Here is an 18754-nt window from a genome sequence, read left to right as displayed (position 1 = left end):
AATTAAATCTTGACGATATATTTTATTTATGTAAATATAAATTCATCTTGTTATCAAACTCGAATAAGCAATCGACTATGTGTCTACTCGCGCACGAGGTCAGGATGCCCTGGGGTCAGGCCATGTCTATCAAACTAAATAATTTCGCAACATAATCTGAGTGACTCAATATTTAACAACACGGATTGGATGGATTATTCGTCCATGGCGCCCCACATGATATTTTCCAAGACAGATTTATGAGTGCAGTATTTATTTACAATCTTTTTTATTAAAGCAATCGTGTACGCATATATATTAATACAATAGCGTGTGTGTTATTTTCTGTGTCACGCTTACCCCCGGGTCGTTTAATTGTTATGTACTACCATTTCTTGTCATAAATAATTTTACCAAGAATTCTTCATAAGTTTTGGTTTCGGTTTCTAATATTGCTGATGGCACTTAAGTCATCTATTTTTTTTATAAATAATTTTATCAAGAATTATTCATAAGTTTTGGTTTCGGTTTCGATTCAAGCTAATGCACCAAGTCATATGCATATATATTTTTTATTTTTGAAATCGCAACTTTATAATATATAAGAATCGATAGAACACTTACTCTATAATTATATACATGAAATCTGAAAGAATTAAAATATATTTAAGCGTACTTTACAACCGGGATTTGCCGGCGTTCGTGCTGACTTAGATTAGTACTTTTGCAGTTTTAACAAAAAAGCTAAAATAATATTGGAACTTTTCCATTTACACTAAACATCCCCAGAAAGCCAACATACATATATTACATATGAATGAGCCCCCTGTGGGATTTAAACAGGTCCTGCTAGTAATAAATTATTACTATAATCGAAAACATTACACCTAGTTCTTCTTCTTATATAGCTATCCGAATTATTAATCAGAATTATAAATATTGTTTTCACACCTTTTCACCCCCAAAAAGGCTTATTGCCTCTTCGACGTAAGGAACTAATATTTGGGATCGTGTCTAACAGGGAATTGTGGGGAGTTGAGCAGCGAGATGTCCGTTCGCAGTGCATTAAAAATTCTACATGTTAGTATATTCAAAAAAGTAGGAAACAGGGAAGGAATTCCAAAGGTTAGTAGTTCGTTGGACGAAACTATTAGCATCTGCTATCTACTGTACTCGAAAATGAAGCCATGTGATTTGGCTGAATCGGAAGTGCGTCGAGGGGGGCACAAGTGTGTAAGTTCATCAGAGCACATTGTTTAATAGATGAAAATAATTAGGATCATATGGCTGTGCTGATAATTGTTAAAATTGTGTAACGGAAATTAAAGATATTTAAGGCTATGAACTGAAACTTCTTTCAGACGATTCGAAATAATTGTAATTGTGTCAAATTTTGAAATTATTTAACTTCTTGTCGTTAACTCAAAATATGCACGTATTATCCTTCTTTTACCATATCTAGTTATTTATCCGGAACTATACTGAGCAACAAGAAAATAACTCTTCTTATTTCGAAGAACTATATATATATATATATATATATATATATATATATATATATATATATATATATATATATATATATATATATATGTGTAAAAGAGATTTAGAAGGCTGTCACAATGCGAGGAATGAATTATAGTCGCTGTTGGTAAGAGGAGACGAGAACAAGTGGCGATTTACAAATCAATAAGTACATATATATATATATATATATATATATATATATTAATTCAGTTGTATGGTAAAATGTCTTACTTGTAAGTCTGTGCGACCTATTCCATTATTAATTTCGGAAAAATTTTCCTTTTTCAAATGGTGTGCATAACAGGTCGATTCAAAGCATGCTGGATGAAGGGCCGGAAGTTGTGTAGCTATGTGAGGCCTCGGGGCAAATGTGAGTGGGGGATTTATGTATGGTATGATTAGGTAATTAACATGTTTATAAATTTGCTATTTTTATTTTTTTATTTATTTGTATTTATTTTTATTTTATTTATTTATTTATTTTTTGGTTTATAACTTGTTTTAGCGTGAGCTTTTTTATTGTTCTCTGTTATGTTGTCTTTATCATTATTACTATTATTTATTTACTTATTTATTTTGTTTTTTCTGCTGATGTGTGGGTGTCTCTGCTTTTCTGGGTCGCTTGAGTCGCTGCTGGGCTGCGTCCGGTCGACTACTGTAGGGGCGGGATGTGAGAGAGGAGGAGAGATCGGGGTCGGCAGCTGGGTGTTTAGGTTAGTGTTGCTGGGGGTAGGAAGATAGGTGAGAGGAAGGGAAGGGGAATAGGGGTGACATTCCTTGGGAGTTGTTAATTTATTTATTTTCATGAGTGGTAGTAGATTATTATATTTATTTATTTATTTTTTATTTTAATATGTTTGTATTACTTCAACTAACTTTTAATTTTAGTTAGTTTGTATTAACTTTTGATTTTAGTTGGTTTGTATTACTTCAGTAACTTTCAATTTTAATTAAATTTTTTATATATATATATATATACTGCTGTTTTATTTATTAAGTTTCTCTTAGTATATTATTGTTATTTTATTTATTTATTTATTTATTTTTTGTATTATTTAAATGGGAGGAGGTAGTGGTAATGTCCTGTTTGGATTGTGAGGCGGGCTGTGATTATATATATATATATATATATATATATATATATATATAGTAAGTAGGAAGTTATAAAATATATATGGGGATTAAGCTACACAGAATATTCCGCGTTTTATCCACGATAGGATTCATCAGGAATATGCGAGAATTTTGTGGTTGTCTGACGTTTTTATATACGCACATTCTACCGCGTTTTTAGTTAGCCAATCAGCCTTCTAGCTTCCCCTGCACCCTTCCTAATCAGCCAATTTATGTATATGCATGTTTATGTATTTGTTTATTTGTTTATTTTCTATTGTTATTGTTAGTTTTAAAGTTATTTTGTATCTTTATCCTAGAGTATATGTTATCCTGTGAACACAGTTGTTCGCTATTTCTCTCCTACAGTTTAATACATGTTGGGGTTCTTTAAAGTATAGGATAGCAAATTTTTCTACATGGATCGTCTAGGTCTCTACATGTGTTTACTTGTCTTACTATTTTCCATTCGGCTATCGGTGAACGTCCGCTTTCCTTGAGTTCCCAGTATTTGTTTGCTAGAGTTGTTTTCATTCGGTGATTTTTATTATTGAATGTACGCTTGTGGTCATAATTTCGAGTTTTGAAATCTAAGGAAGTCATACCTACGTAATATTTCTTGTTATTCAGGTTTTTTTACTCAAATATTGTGGCCTGGTAAACAGTGCTTTTGGCTAGACATTTATTTTGAGTTGGGCAAAGTGTGCGTTATCTACACTTGCATTTATCTTGTTCGTTATTAGTATTTTTATCTTTATTTCTAGTGCGGTTGTCGTTGTCCGAAGTTGGTTTATTATTATTATTATTATTATTATTATTATTATTATTATTATTATTATTATTATTATTTCTACTAGTTACATATGTGTCCTTTGTGTTAGTTTTAATATCATAGTAAATGGTTTTACCTTTATTTTTACATTCCCATGCATGCTTATATAAATATACTTTTATATAAGGTTGAGAAGAAAGTGCTCGCGGTTTTTTTGTACGTTTAAATTCAGATGAACATATCTCGGCTTAAACAAAACTTGACTGAAATTAGAACCATCAGAATCAACACATTTTTCCAACGCAATTCATGCCAGTAACGTAAAAGTCTTGCGTTCTGGTGGCAATAAAGTCGCTGAAGGCATTTTTGATATTGCTTAGGTTTTTGAAGTATTTCTCACGCAGAAAGTTGTCGAGATGCTTGAAAAAGTTGTAGTCGGTACGTGAGAGGTTTGGAATGTATGGCGGATGAGGCATATTTTCGTGGCCCAATTCGTTCAACTTCTTTAGGTTCATTTTAGCAACATGCGGTCTGGCATTGTATTGGAGGATAATTCAGAAACAAGTTCTCTTAAACCACCATTGTATGGTGCGTTCATTAGTGGTTCCTAGGCCAAACGCTTCGTTGATATCGCGAGCTGTTTCAGCAGCTTTTTGGCCTACCTTGAATTGAAATACAAAAATTGTGCGAATTTGCTGTTTTTATACTTTGCATCCAATTTTCTAAAAAGCAGACAATTGTTTTAAACCTATTGTAATTAAAACGATTAGGTAGAGCTAAACTTTCTCTTTAAAATGATATATAAAGTAAAGGTATTATAATAAAAACTTATTTGAAAATATATCATTTGAAATCAAAATTCGAAATTCCACAGGACCTTTCTTCTCAATCTAATGCTCAGATTATTGAATGTGCAAATTCTTATCACATTAAATAAGTAATTTTATATTGTTTATATCAATATCGTTTTATATCAATATCGTTTTATATCAATATCGTTTTATATCAATATCGTTTTATCAAGGTTTTTATATGTATCCTTTTATTATTGCTAGAATTTATATTACTCCCAGAGTTCACCCTTAAATTATATATACAAATTACCACGTATGCAGTTATTACCCAACGGACAATTTTTCTATTTAAGTAAGCGATGTTTTATCTAGTTATCGATCTTCATTATATTCGATCCCATCAAACTATTGAACAAGTACGTGTCCAATGATTCTCAGCTTGAAACTTAAGAAAACCATAAAGTATTCACATTCGTGAATTGTATGAATTATAAGATTTATAATGTTTTAGCTCATAATCTCTACAATTATATAAATGCAACTTTGTCTGTGAGTGTGAGTTCATTTCTTATAGATTCCAAAACGGCTGAACAGATTTTTAAAATGTACAGAACTTTAGTGTATAAGTCTGGGAGTGATCTTAGTTAAGTTTTGTCTCAGAATACCCCTGATAATTACCGATAATCGATAATCGAAACCGTTATTTTAATTTATTAATAATCGGTAAAGCTATTTTTTCCATGTCGTCGCTTAGCAAGAATGATAGAACAATGGGCCGTGAAAATTATACTGTGGGTAAGTTGATAGCGTGCTTTTTTTTGCATGACGTGATCTGTAGGTTCAAACTCCGCATGTAAATTTCTTAATTTTTTTTTCATAAACTGCAAACATTTTATAAGAATTGAAAATTTACGTGTTTTCTTTTGTTTTTATTTGCATGACGTGGTCTATAAGTTCAAACCCCGCACGTAAATTTCTTAATGTTTTTTTTTTCGTTAACTGGAAAGAAGTTTATATAAAATAATTTTATAATGGAGGCATGTGAAGCTTCCTCGCGGGCGATTTTACGGATTTCGATGACAATAGACACATAGGAGTGTGAAATATTCGTTAATCATTATTCAATTCCGGGCAACGTCGGGTCTCCCTGCTATTATGGTTATATTACGTTGAATATACCGAAATTAAGCGATAGTGAACGTAGTAATGCGTGATATTTTAGAATCCCTTGGTACAATACATAAACATCCCCTCGCGAATCTGAACATAGATTGCGCGACTTGTCTATCAGATTATAATCAATTAAATAAATCAGAATGGAAAATCGAACATTCAACGAAGTAAACGTAAAATAAAGGAAAAATGATGCTGAAATGGTTACTGATGCTGACTAACGAGCTCTTCGCATCCAATCCATTTCATAAATCAACGTTTACGTGTTCCCTCCTGCATGTAACTGATTCAACAAAGAATGTGAGAAAGTTTCTGAATTTTTTTAGATAATTTTGATTATTCGAACTACTATTCCCATCCTAAGTGTTATTCTCACCATGCTTCGACCAATGTAACCCCCGGCTTTCTTCAGGTTTTTTATTTGTCGAACGGAAACATTTATTTAATCCACAAAGATAACATTCTCTCGTTCCATCAGCTATAACCGGATACCCCCCCCCCAAAAAAAAAACAAAAAACAAAAAAACTCGGTACTAAGCACTATGTTAACTAAGTTCTAAGTGACAGACTTCTGTAAGTTTTAAGGTTCAATCGTCAATGCTGATTATACTGGAAATACAATTGCGAATTCCTTAAGACTGTTACCTGGTTTATGCTTGACGAAACGAGGGCATGCTATTCCCTTGTATGAAATAGCCACATATAATTTTATGCGGTGCTTTCAATAAGTTTCAAGACTTTTTGTACATGCATTTCAAATTGTCGCAGATACTTGAAAATTCAGTATGTTATTGCTATACATCTAATGAGACGACTGACCAAGTTTTATGGTTTCAGGTTCAAATAAACAGCTACAGCAGGAATTGGAATACGTCCTAGTAAAGCCTCATGCTCACAGCTGGTGAATTTCAAAAATGCAATCCGGGCGTGAGGACACTTTAGAAGACCAATATGTAATAAATTATGTTTTAAACTCGAAAAAATGCCATAGAAATATATGGAATGCTTTAGACTGCCTTTAGACCATCTTGGAAAAATGGAGCATCAGATTTTGAGTGGCATAAGAGATTCAAAGGATGCAGGGATTCAATGAGGGATAATGAGAGGTGTGGATGGAGTAAGGAAGTAAAAACATTAGAGTTGATTGGCCAAATAAAGAATTTCATGGATAAGGAGGACCGTCGTTTGTCTATAAGGACAATCTATACACAGTTTGATGTCAGTGTGGGAACTTTAACACAATTATTCGCGAGGATTACTACAGATTACTATATATATATTCCCAAATTAAACATGAAGAAGGTTGGACGTTATATCGGCCGAAACGTTGTAAGATGAGAACAGTAGTCCTAATAACCTAAATATAATACCAGTTTAAAGCTGTTCAAATTGTCTTACCATATTGATTTATACGAATTTAATTTGGGAGAGAGAGAGAGAGAGAGAGAGGGAGAGAGAGAGATAGAGACAAAACAATGTTGAGAGATCTAAGCAAAAGTTCAAAATGTATAATACTGAGAAGGTAAATGTCACACTTTTGGAGGTAATTCCGTTTCTGTTCATCGGCCCATGTTAATAAAGTTCATCATCTCATATGACATTGACCTTGGATTTTGATCTTAAAATGGTCGGTAATGATCGAATTTATGGAGGAATTTTAACTTTCCTATGATGTATCTGATGCCGTTTGATAACAAGAATGATAATTACTACCGTCATGAAGCGATCGACCAAGAGAAGATATTGTTGTTTAGATAAAACAGCTTACTCTGTAGATTTGTATACAATCGTGTTCATCGGCTGTTTTCACTTGTAGCGTATTTCAATCCGACCTCTTAATAATATCGGGTCATCAAGAAAGAATACGCACCGTTACTTGATCTCGGTGGCGTTTTCCGCGTCCGTTCCGCTCTCTGGTTTGAGACTCAATTATCTGAATAACATTTAAACCAAATGTATTGTTCAATATAATAAAAATTAGACGTTTAACGACTTAATGTTTCCGTGTCGTTCGACAGCTTATTTTTAAAAATAAGAATCCGTTTTTTCCAAGTGTGATGTATGGAGCTCACGACTTTTGAAAACAGTAACCACATTGCAAAATTTTAACCTTATTAGATAAATAGTATTTTGAACTCCCCAAATAATTCATATGTAGAAGTAAGGCCAAAACAAATCATATGTAGAAGTAAAGCAAAAATAATTTATTTGTAGAAGTAAGACCAAAATAATTCATATGAAGAAGTAAGGCTAAAATAATTCATATGAAGAAGTAAGGCCAAAATAATTTATATGTGGAAGTAAGGCCAAAATAAATCATATGTAGATATAAGGCCATTTGTAGAAGTAAGGCCAAAATAAATCATATTAAGAAGTAATGCCAAAATAAATCATATGAAGAAGTAAGGCTAAAATAATTCATTTGTAGAAGTAAGGCCAATTCATATGAAGAAGTAAGGCCCAAATAATTCATTTGTAGAAGTAAGGCCAAAATAATTCATATGAAGAAGTAAGACCAAAATTAATCATATGGAGAAGTAAGGCCAAAATAATTCATATGAAGAAGTAATGCCAAAATAAATCATATGAAGAAGTAAGGCTAAAATAATTCATTTGTAGAAGTAAGCCCAAAATAATTCATATGAAGAAGTAAGACCAAAATAATTCATATGAAGAAGTAAGGCCAAAATAAATCATTTGAAGAAGTAAGGCCAAAATAAATCATACGAAGAAGTAATGCCAAAATAATTCATATGAAGAAGTAAGGCTAAAATAATTCATTTGTAGAAGTAAGCCCAAAATAATTCATATGAAGAAGTAAGACCAAAATTAATCATATGAAGAAGTAAGGCCAAAATTAATCATATGAAGAAGTAAGGCCAAAATAATTCATATGAAGAAGTAATGAAAAATAAATCATATGAAGAAGTAAGGCTAAAATAATTCATTTGTAGAAGTAAGGCCAATTCATATGAAGAAGTAAGGCCCAAATAATTCATTTGTAGAAGTAAACCCAAAATAATTCATATGAAGAAGTAAGGCCAAAATAAATCATATGAAGAAGTAAGGCCAAAATAAATCATATTAAGAAGTAATGCCAAAATAAATCATATGAAGAAGTAAGGCTAAAATAATTCATTTGTAGAAGTAAGGCCAAAATAATTCATATGAAGAAGTAAGGCCAAAATAAATCACATGAAGAAGTAAGGCCAAAATAATTCATATGAAGAAGTAAGGCCAAAATAAATCATTTGTAGAAGTAAGGCAAAAATAATTCATATGAAGAAGTAAGGCCAAAATAAATCATATGAAGAAGTAAGGCCAAAATAATTCATATGAAGAAGTAAGACCAAAATTAATCATATGAAGAAATAAGGCCAAAATTAATCATATGAAGAAGTAAGGCCAAAATAAATCATATGAAGAAGTAAGGCCAAAATAAATCATATGAAGAAGTAAGGCTAAAATAATTCATTTGTAGAAGTAAGGCCAATTCATGTAAAGAAGTAAGGCCCAAATAATTCATTTGTAGAAGTAAGACCAAAATTAATCATATGAAGAAGTAAGGCCAAAATTAATCATATGAAGAAGTAAGGCCAAAATAAATCATATTAAGAAGTAATGCCAAAATAAATCATATGAAGAAGTAAGGCTAAAATAATTCATATGAAGAAGTAAGGCCAAAATAAATCATATGAAGAAGTAAGGCCAAAATAAATCATATGAAGAAGTAAGGCTAAAATAATTCATTTGTAGAAGTAAGGCCAAAATAATTCATATGAAGAAGTAAGGCTAAAATAATTCATTTGTAGAAGTAAGGCCAAAATAATTCATATGAAGAAGTAAGGACAAAATACATCATATGAAGAAGTAAGGCCAAAATAATTCATATGAAGAAGTAAGGCCAAAATAAATCATTTGTAGAAGTAAGGCCAAAATAATTCATATGAAGAAGTAAGGCTAAAATAATTCATTTGTAGAAGTAAGGCCAATTCATATGAAGAAGTAAGGCCCAAATAATTCATTTGTAGAAGTAAGGCCAAAATAATTCATATGAAGAAGTAAGGCCAAAATAAATTATTTGAAGAAGTAAGGCCAAAATAAATCATATGAAGAAGTAATGCCAAAATAAATCATATGAAGAAGTAAGGCCAAAATAAATCATATGAAGAAGTAAGGCCAAAATAATTCATATGAAGAAGTAAGGCTAAAATAATTCATTTGTAGAAGTAAGGCCAAAATAATTCATATGAAGAAGTAAGGACAAAATACATCATATGAAGAAGTAAAGCCAAAATAATTCATATGAAGAAGTAAGGCCAAAATAAATCATTTGTAGAAGTAAGGCCAAAATAATTCATATGAAGAAGTAAGGCTAAAATAATTCATTTGTAGAAGTAAGGCCAATTCATATGAAGAAGTAAGGCCCAAATAATTCATTTGTAGAAGTAAGGCCAAAATAATTCATATGAAGAAGTAAGGCCAAAATAAATTATTTGAAGAAGTAAGGCCAAAATAAATCATATGAAGAAGTAATGCCAAAATAAATCATATGAAGAAGTAAGGCTAAAATAATTCATTTGTAGAAGTAAGGCCAATTCATATGAAGAAGTAAGGCTCAAATAATTCATTTGTAGAAGTAAGCCCAAAATAATTCATATGAAGAAGTAAGACCAAAATTAATCATATGAAGAAGTAAGGCCAAAATTAATCATATGTAGAAGTAAGGCCAAAATAATTCATATGAAGAAGTAAGGCCAAAATAAATCATGTGTAGGAGTAAGGCCAAAATAATTCATATGTAGAAGTAAGGCCAAAATTAATCATATGTAGAAGTAAGGCCCAAATAATTTATATGTAGAAGTAAGGCCAAAATACTTCATTTCTGGAAGTAAGGCCAAAATAAATCATATTTAGATATAAGGCCAAAATAATTCATTTGTAGAAGTAAGGCCAAAATAATTCATATGAAGAAGTAAGGTCAAAATTAATCATATGAAAAAGTAAGGCCAAAATAAATCATATGAAGAAGTAAGGCCAAAATTAATCATATGTAGAACTAAGGCCAAAATAATTCATATGAAGAAGTAAGGCCAAAATAAATCATATGTAGAAGTAAGGCCAAAATAAATCATATGTAGAAGTAAGGCCAAAATTAATCATATGTACAAGTAAGGCCAAATTAATTTATATCTAGGAGTAAGGCCAAAATAATTTATATGTAGAAGTAAGGCCAAAATAATTTATTTCTGGAAGTAAGGCCAAAATAAATTATATGAAGAAGTAAGGCCAAAATAATTCATATGAAGAAGTAAGGCCAAAATAATTCATATGAAGAAGTAAGGCCAAAATAAGTCATATGTAGGAAGTAAGGCCAAAATAAATCATATGTAGATGTAAGGCCAAAATAATTCATTTGTAGAAGTAAGGCCAATTCATATGAAGAAGTAAGGTCCAAATAATTCATTTGTAGAAGTAAGACCAAAATAATTCATATGAAGAAGTAAGGCCAAAATTAATCATATGAAGAAGTAAGGCCAAAATTAATCATATGTAGAAGTAAGGCCATAATAATTTATATGTAGAAGTAAGGCCAAAATAAATCATATGCGGATATAAGGCCAAAATAATTCATTTGTAGAAGTAAAGCCAAAATAATTCATATGTAGAAGTAAGGCATAGATAAGATCAATTCCCATCCTTACGTTGTCAGACGACTAATCTATGTTCTTGTTGTAAATGTAAACTTATTTGCAATATTAACCAATCATTTGTTTTATTTTCAGTTCACAATTCGAACGTTTTCTAATTTGAGACGAGCTGCTGACAGTATTGCCAAAGGACTAAATATGACAGAAGCCATGTTGGATAAATTCGTACAGGATTTGATGGCAGACATCGTTGATTTCGAAGGTAATTTTTATATTTAAGTCATTTCATTTAGAATTCTTACTTATAAAATTAATAGACGACCTGTGTTTCGTTCGATCAATATTTGTTATACGTCATTGTTAAATATTTATGAAAATCTTGGAATTTTTAATTTGTTTTCATAAATATTTGGAAATAAAATGTATAAAATTTGCCGAGTTGAATACATGTTTACATTGCAGCATCATTGTAGATCTTCTCTCCCCTCTCACTAATCGTCTTTCTCCTCTCTCTCTCTTTCTTATTACCTTCACCCTGGCATGGAGACCCGGTGTTGCCCGGAATTGAATGATGGTCATTACTAAGTACTTTTAACTACAATAAGCTAGCATGTTAGAAAACCCCCTGTAATACATACGGCTTAAACTTCATTTTAACCACACACACACACACACACACACACACACACACACACACACACACACACACACACACACACACACACACACACACACACACGCACACGCACACACACACATTGCTTTAAACAAAATGGCCGGCAAAACCCGAGGGGCCCTTTTCATCAACAGACTCATTAGGAGTTAATCGTTGATCATAAAATAAACAAATAAATAAAATAACTCGTAAGAACAGATTTATGGGGTAAACGTGTAAATTTTACCGAAGGAGAGGGGGGAAGTAACTTTCCCATGCCATTCATCGCTAGGCCCAAATATCATCTGACGTGATATTGTAAACAAACACAGACAGTATTTGATGAACGACATTATCATTATTATTTTTTTAACTTTATTTTTTTTGCGAATTAGTTTACCGGACAAATAATTCCTCATAATATACAGCATTCGATAGAAGATTGATTCTCTAATCTAATCTCTAATAATCTGCATAAATTAAAATATCATGTTTAAGCGTATTATACGACCGACCGGACAACGCCGAGCGTCGAAACTGGTCATATATATATATGTATATATATATATATATATATATACATATATATATATATATATATATATATATATATATATATATATATATATATATATATATATATATATATATATATAGGTTAATCATTTACTTGAAACGTACTCAGTTTTTATATACCAATCGTAATGGATTAACCAACTTTTCTCATAAATAAAGATTTTTATATAAAAAATGGAATTCAAAATTTTTTAAAAAATAAATCGAAGCTCAATCAATGCCTTTTTATTGGTTTCCAGAGCATATATAGTGTAATATAATAATTTTCCAATTTCCAAATATCTAGCTTTTTTTTACAGTTGGTAATTTATTACTTTTCAAAAGGTAGCCATTACATTAGTGTCTCGCATCGAGACTAACAAGTTTGCAAAATTATGTTATTGCTGCATAATTAGTCACGTATTCATCAAACGTTTACCTCAAAATAGCTCGAAAAAATACCAGTTTGAACAACTTACATGGTCCAGAAAACCGGCACACTCTGCTGTTCCTTCTCGTTGTGCAACAAATTGAAAAATAATTGCAACTTCACTTCCAATTTTCATGCTTTGTAATCAGACCATTTATTCACTTTTAAAGTTGATATGTTCTTTTTCTTCTAATGATTTAAGGGCGGAATAAATGTAAAATAAAATTGACATAATAATTACATGAATGCTTCTGCACTACAAAACAGGCGGTGTCAAGAATTGCGCATTTTAACGAACTTAAAGAAATAAACGGTAAGATCGCCAACATCTTGAAATTTGAGATAATTTTTTTATAATATATATAGATATAGGCTAGAGCGTGTATGTATAGTTTGACCGATATTGATAGTCTAATAAAAGCGTGTGGCCTAAACCTACCAATACATTGTAGGAAACGAAGTGTGTGAAATTATAACCGAGATGAGGATGAACCATAACGATAAAACCAATAGACAATGTAAGAGAAAACGTACATACGCATTAATGTACTGATGTTGCTGGTATGTGAATAAGCAAGTGAGTCTGAGCAGATTGATAGTTTGCCTCCTCCACCAATCTCTTTCTAGTCCCATCCCCACCTCAAAAAAGCAAAAGAATGTAATTTTCTCTATTCAAGCTGAATTTCGAATGAAATCTCAGCTGAAACATGTATGCACATATGTAGACAAAATATATTTGCATACAAAAAGAATTTATATTGTAATACAGATTTATCTGTTAGTACTATTTCATAAGCACTGAAATTTTATTGGATTTACATCTAGAAACCGAAAACAATATGATATCAGGTTTCGATCTTGGCCTAAGGTAGTTGCTTGTCTAGCCGCACTGATGAGCTGTGGAACAACGAAACAGTACTGTATGTGGATGACTATATATATATATATATATATATATATATATATATATATATATATATATATATATATATGTGACAGTATCGTTTCCGGGGAGAATTACTTGGTTGAGGAACGTCCTGGGAACGCAACCAACTTCTCGGGTGTTAGACACGATATCAAACGATAGACACATGGAAACATCAACAGGTGGATATGGCGTCAGCTAGAGAGAGAGAGAGAGAGAGAGAGAGAGAGAGAGAGAGACAGAGAGAGAGAGAGAGAGGGAGAGAGAGAGAGACAGACAGACAGACAGGCAGACAGACAGACAGACAGACAGACGGAAACAACCAAGTAATGTTTTCATCAACGTTTTGTCTTTATTGTGAGACTTTCTCCGGATAAATGAAATTAAGGAAAAACAAAACATCTATTTGAAAATATATTTTTGATATAACGATGCGTTCTTCACATGAGAGGATTGTTTCAATTAATGCCATTCACTATGATATTCTTTTACTAATATCTTTCTTCTGATGAAAAGAATGCATTTCTTCGAAACTCTACGAATTAAGAAAAATACTTGAGTATCCTGGAGAACAATAATAAAGATCATTATTTACACACACACACACACACACACACACACACACACACACACACACACACATGTTTTTTTCTCATGCATTTATTCTTTATTTTTAGAAAGTGGATTATTGGACCTTGATTTGGACTCTCTTTTCCATGGAGTGGCTGAAAGGGCTTTAATGATGGTGAGTAAAATAAAGTCAGAAAAAGAAGTTTACAAATAAAATATAAAATTTAAGCGATAAATAAATAGCAAGTCCGACAACTCCCACCCTCGCCGTCTAACATGAAGTCAGAAAAGGAATCACTCGCTCTATTTCCATGAGAGCCATCCTTGACCTTTCTTATTTCGTTTTTTTCTTCTCTTTTTTTTCAAATTTAAAATATTTTCTTTCTTTCTTAGTTCTTATATTAACATTACCGATTAAGCCGTTATTTTATGTAAATATAAATACTCCTGCGGACCCTTTTGAAGCATAATTTATACGGAAATTGTATAATAAATCTAACCACAACGAAGACTAGAAAATGGATCTTGGCCTTCATTTCTCCAACTTCGTCGCTTCCTTTAGTCTTTTAGTCCTCATATTTCAACAGTGATGTTTCTGACAAAAGGGGAACAATAACTGTTTTTATTGTTAGGTAGTTTGTGATATTGAAGTTTTATACCTTTAGCTTCTTACATTAAGTGGCTCCATGCACTGTCTGGAGCGATTTTCATAAAACAGAAAAAAAGAGCCAGTTTCAGATTAAGACGTGATTCTCGAATGATTATTTAAAAAGAAAACACGGTTTTATAAATTTATGAAATTTTGTGTAGAAATGCAATAAGTTTTTAGGGCAGTCCAGTTGCAGGAAATTACATTTTTCGATTTCAAATGAAAACATAGAAAGCACGAGTAATGGTGTTTTTTTTTTTAAAATTATTTTATGTTCCTATTTACAATGCCTCCACACGAGGGCAGAGTTAGACACCAGGGTCGTTTTTTAACGTGGAGAAAAGGAACAAAAATGAAAAATTGTCCTAATTTTTGTAGTGATGTTTATCAGCGATTGAAAGTTGGACGTCCGATCTTATAAAGTATTTCAAATTCAACAGTTTTAAAAAGATAAAAGCGAAAGAAGAAAAACTCATCATGGAAATAGAGCGAGTGATTTTTAGATTTAGAACGAAAACATAGAAAGAACGAGTAATGGTGTTTTTTTTTTAAAATTTATTTTATGTTATTAAATTAAAAGTGAAAGCCATTTTTATTTAAGACTTTTTGAGACTTTCAGTGGAATTCCGTCCTAATGTGTGTGTGTGTTTTCTCTTCATTTTGGTAGTGATCTCTATGAACAAGTGATGTCTATGAACAAGTGATGTCTATGAGCAAGTGATGTCTATGAGCAAGTGTTCAAGGAGAAAGTTGATCTCCTTGACGGTTGTGTTAAAGTCACATTTGGATGAGTGTATCACGTGGATAGCGCTTGTTTTTGAACGAATAGAAGCAAGCACACCATTGAAAGTATTATTTCGTAAAGTTCAAATTATTTACATGTATCAATCCATAAAAAGCTGCCGGGTGGCCTGAAATCGGTCCGTCGGTTTGTCAAGCTAAAGCTTCTTAAGCTTGATACGGTTTTAAGGTATAAATACACAGATGGCCTTTTATTAGCGCAGTATCCACCCTAGGCTGTTTGAAACGGATTCGACCCTCATTCGCAGGTGAGTTAAAGAAGTTTCTAATAAAAAATATAATCGACAATTGGTCACTGGTTATCAAGGTTTAAAAACCACTCAAGATTAAGGTTAATGAATTTCAATTGGCTGATGAGACAACACTGTGATGATCATTAATGATTGGAATTGGGCAGAAATTGATTATTTAAGAGCACAGTTCAACAAGAATTTGTTTACATTTGATTTGAAAACGATTGCGTTATAGTCAAGTTGGAAGCACCTCGCGACACAGCGTTCAACAAACGGGTAGATCTAGGAAAGAAATTTTGTTCATAGAAGTTTTGTTTAGCTTTATACACATACTAGAATGGGTGCCCGGCGTTGCCCGGGTATTTGGAGGTGTACGTTGAGCAAAAAAAAAAAAAAAAGCGGCCAACTTTTTAAAACTTTGATCCCTATTATGACCCCCTTAACATTTATTATTTGGGATCAAATGAAGTTATTAAGTTAGATCCATGTACAAGGAACCTATATCTAAAATTTCAAGTGTTTAGACTAAAGGAGTTTGGTAGAGTTCTCAAAGGTCAAATCGTTGAACTTTGACCCCTTAATCGACAAATTTCTGGCCGAAAACCGATCACATCGATGTTCCCAAATCTCAGTACCCTGTATATCAAATTTCGAGTCTGTAGTCTAAAAATTGACAGAGATATTGCGTAGGGAAATGCACACACACACACACACACACACACACACACACACACACACACACACACACACAGATAGACAGCCACTTTAACTTTTTATAGATATACTAACATTTCAGCCCGGCGTTGCCCGGGTGTTTGGAGGTGTATGCTGACCAAAAAAAAAAAAAAAAACCCAAAAAACAAAAAACAAAACAAAACAAAACAAAAAAAACAGTCAATTTTTTAAAAAACTTTTACTCCTATTATGACCCCTTAACATTTATTGTTTTGGGCTCAAATAAAGTTAGTAAGTTAGATCCATGTCCAAGGAATCTATATCGAAAATTTCAAGTGTTTAGACCCAAAATTGTCGGAGGAGTTTGGTAGAGTTCTCCAAGGTCAAATCGGTGAACTTTGACCTCTTAACAGCCAAATTTCTGGCCGAAAACGGATCACATAGATTTTCCGACATATCAGTACCCTGTATATCAAATTTAGAGTCTGTAAACTGAAAATTAACAGAGTTATTGCGTAGGAAAATGTACACAGATACATACACACACAGGCAGACACTTTCACTTTTATAGATATACTAGCAGGGGTGCCCGGCGTTGCTCGGGTGTTTGGAGGTGTATGCTGTGCAAAAAAAGCAAAAAAACAAAAAAAATGATTAATTTTTTAAAACTTTGACCCCTATTATGACCCCTTAACATTTATTGTTTCGGGCTCAAATCACTTTATTAAGTTAGATCCAGGTTCAAGGAACATATATCTAAAATTTCAAGTGTCTAGACCCAAAATTGTCGGAGGAGTTTGGTAGAGTTCTTAAAGGTCAAATCGTTGAAATTTGACCCCTTAACAGCCAAAGTTCTGGCTGGCACCCGTCACATCGATTTTCCCAAATCTCAGTACCCGGTATTTCAAATTTCGAGTCTATAGACTAAAAATTGACAGAGTTATTGCGTAGGGAAATGTACACAGACAGACAGACACACAGACACACAGACAGACAGACAGACACGTTCACTTTTATAGATATATAGATAGAGAGCAAGGAAATTGTCCACAATTGCTGTAGCTATATACGGTATGATGACGTTCGCACACCGGTTCCCGTCAGATCACCGAAGTTAAGAAAGCTTGAGCCTAATATTAAAATGAATTGCATTTAAAATCTCTAAACTTTTGCTGTTGCCAACGATCTTTGCCACTTCTTCTGGTCATTGCATTCTATAATTTTGGACATTGCTTTCGATATTGCAATTATTAACCAGTATGAGCCATAAAACTATACCATTCGAATCGTGCAACTCGGAATAAATATCCTTTTCATGATGTTCTTATCTATGTTGTTTAAAAATATTTCTTCAACTCTAATTTTAAATATATGTGCTAATTAGTAAAATTTACAGTTATTGGTGATGATTATTTTATTTATGAAGAGATGAGCCATGCATCGTAAATTCATGGATTAAGGAAAAAAAAAAACTTTACATTTCTTGTATTCTTTGTTTTAAATAATAAATTTTTTGATTGAGATTGTCAGACTGACTTCCTCATCTTGGTTGTAATCGTCACAATGTTTCGGCCGTTTTGCCCTCCGGCCTTCATCAGGTGTTGTGACGATTACAACCAAGATGAGGAAGTCAGTCCGACAATCTTAATCAATGAAAACACCTCATCTCAAAAATACAGACAATTACCAATAAATTTTTTGTTTAAAATTTTTATTTTGCTCTATCTTGTATATTGAGCTATTTTATTAGGCTGGGATCGTCTTGTATAAATAATATTTCTTGTCAACAATATTTTATAATCATTAATTAATTAATCTCTAGTATAATTGATCTCATTGTCCGGGTCTGTTTGTCTGTCTGTCGGTCTGTCTGTCTCTCTGTCTGGCTCTCTGTCTGTCTGTCTCTCTCTCCCTATATATATATATATATATATATATATATATATATATATATATATATATATATATATATATATATATATTAAGTTTGTTTTGAAATATCGTTACTTTCAATGTATACCGTTTTCGTTTAACGGGTCTAGATTGTTATTTTAAAAACCAGTTACCGTTCATTTTGAGTTAAGCTCAATGTATCTATTTAATAGTTGCAGAGCATATATAGTGCAAAGTTTTCTTGAAAATTCCAAGACTCAGGTTTTCTTTTTATAATGTTCGTTTATTTCCTGGATTTTTACATTACAGCTGTTTCATTGATGAGTAGGCAATTTTACGATTTATGTTTCCATAAAAAT

At 32.1% G+C, this 18754-nt stretch overlaps 1 protein-coding gene across 1 annotated transcript in view; it reads left to right on the top strand.

The window, feature by feature from the left end:
- LOC145278357 (uncharacterized) overlaps positions 1–18754 on the top strand; it is a 72078-nt gene that overhangs the window by 34785 nt on the left and 18539 nt on the right. Inside the window, exons 4-5 of the mRNA XM_080130648.1 lie at positions 11145–11271; positions 14252–14319. Coding sequence (XP_079986774.1) covers positions 11145–11271; positions 14252–14319 — 195 coding nt within the window. The remainder of the gene's footprint in view (positions 1–11144; positions 11272–14251; positions 14320–18754) is intronic.

This window comes from Euprymna scolopes, chromosome 6 (assembly GCF_053919585.1).
Source record: "Euprymna scolopes isolate OS-2025 chromosome 6, ASM5391958v1, whole genome shotgun sequence".
NCBI classification, from domain to species: Eukaryota; Metazoa; Mollusca; class Cephalopoda; order Sepiida; family Sepiolidae; genus Euprymna; species Euprymna scolopes.
This window is presented reverse-complemented; position numbering and strand designations above follow the sequence as displayed.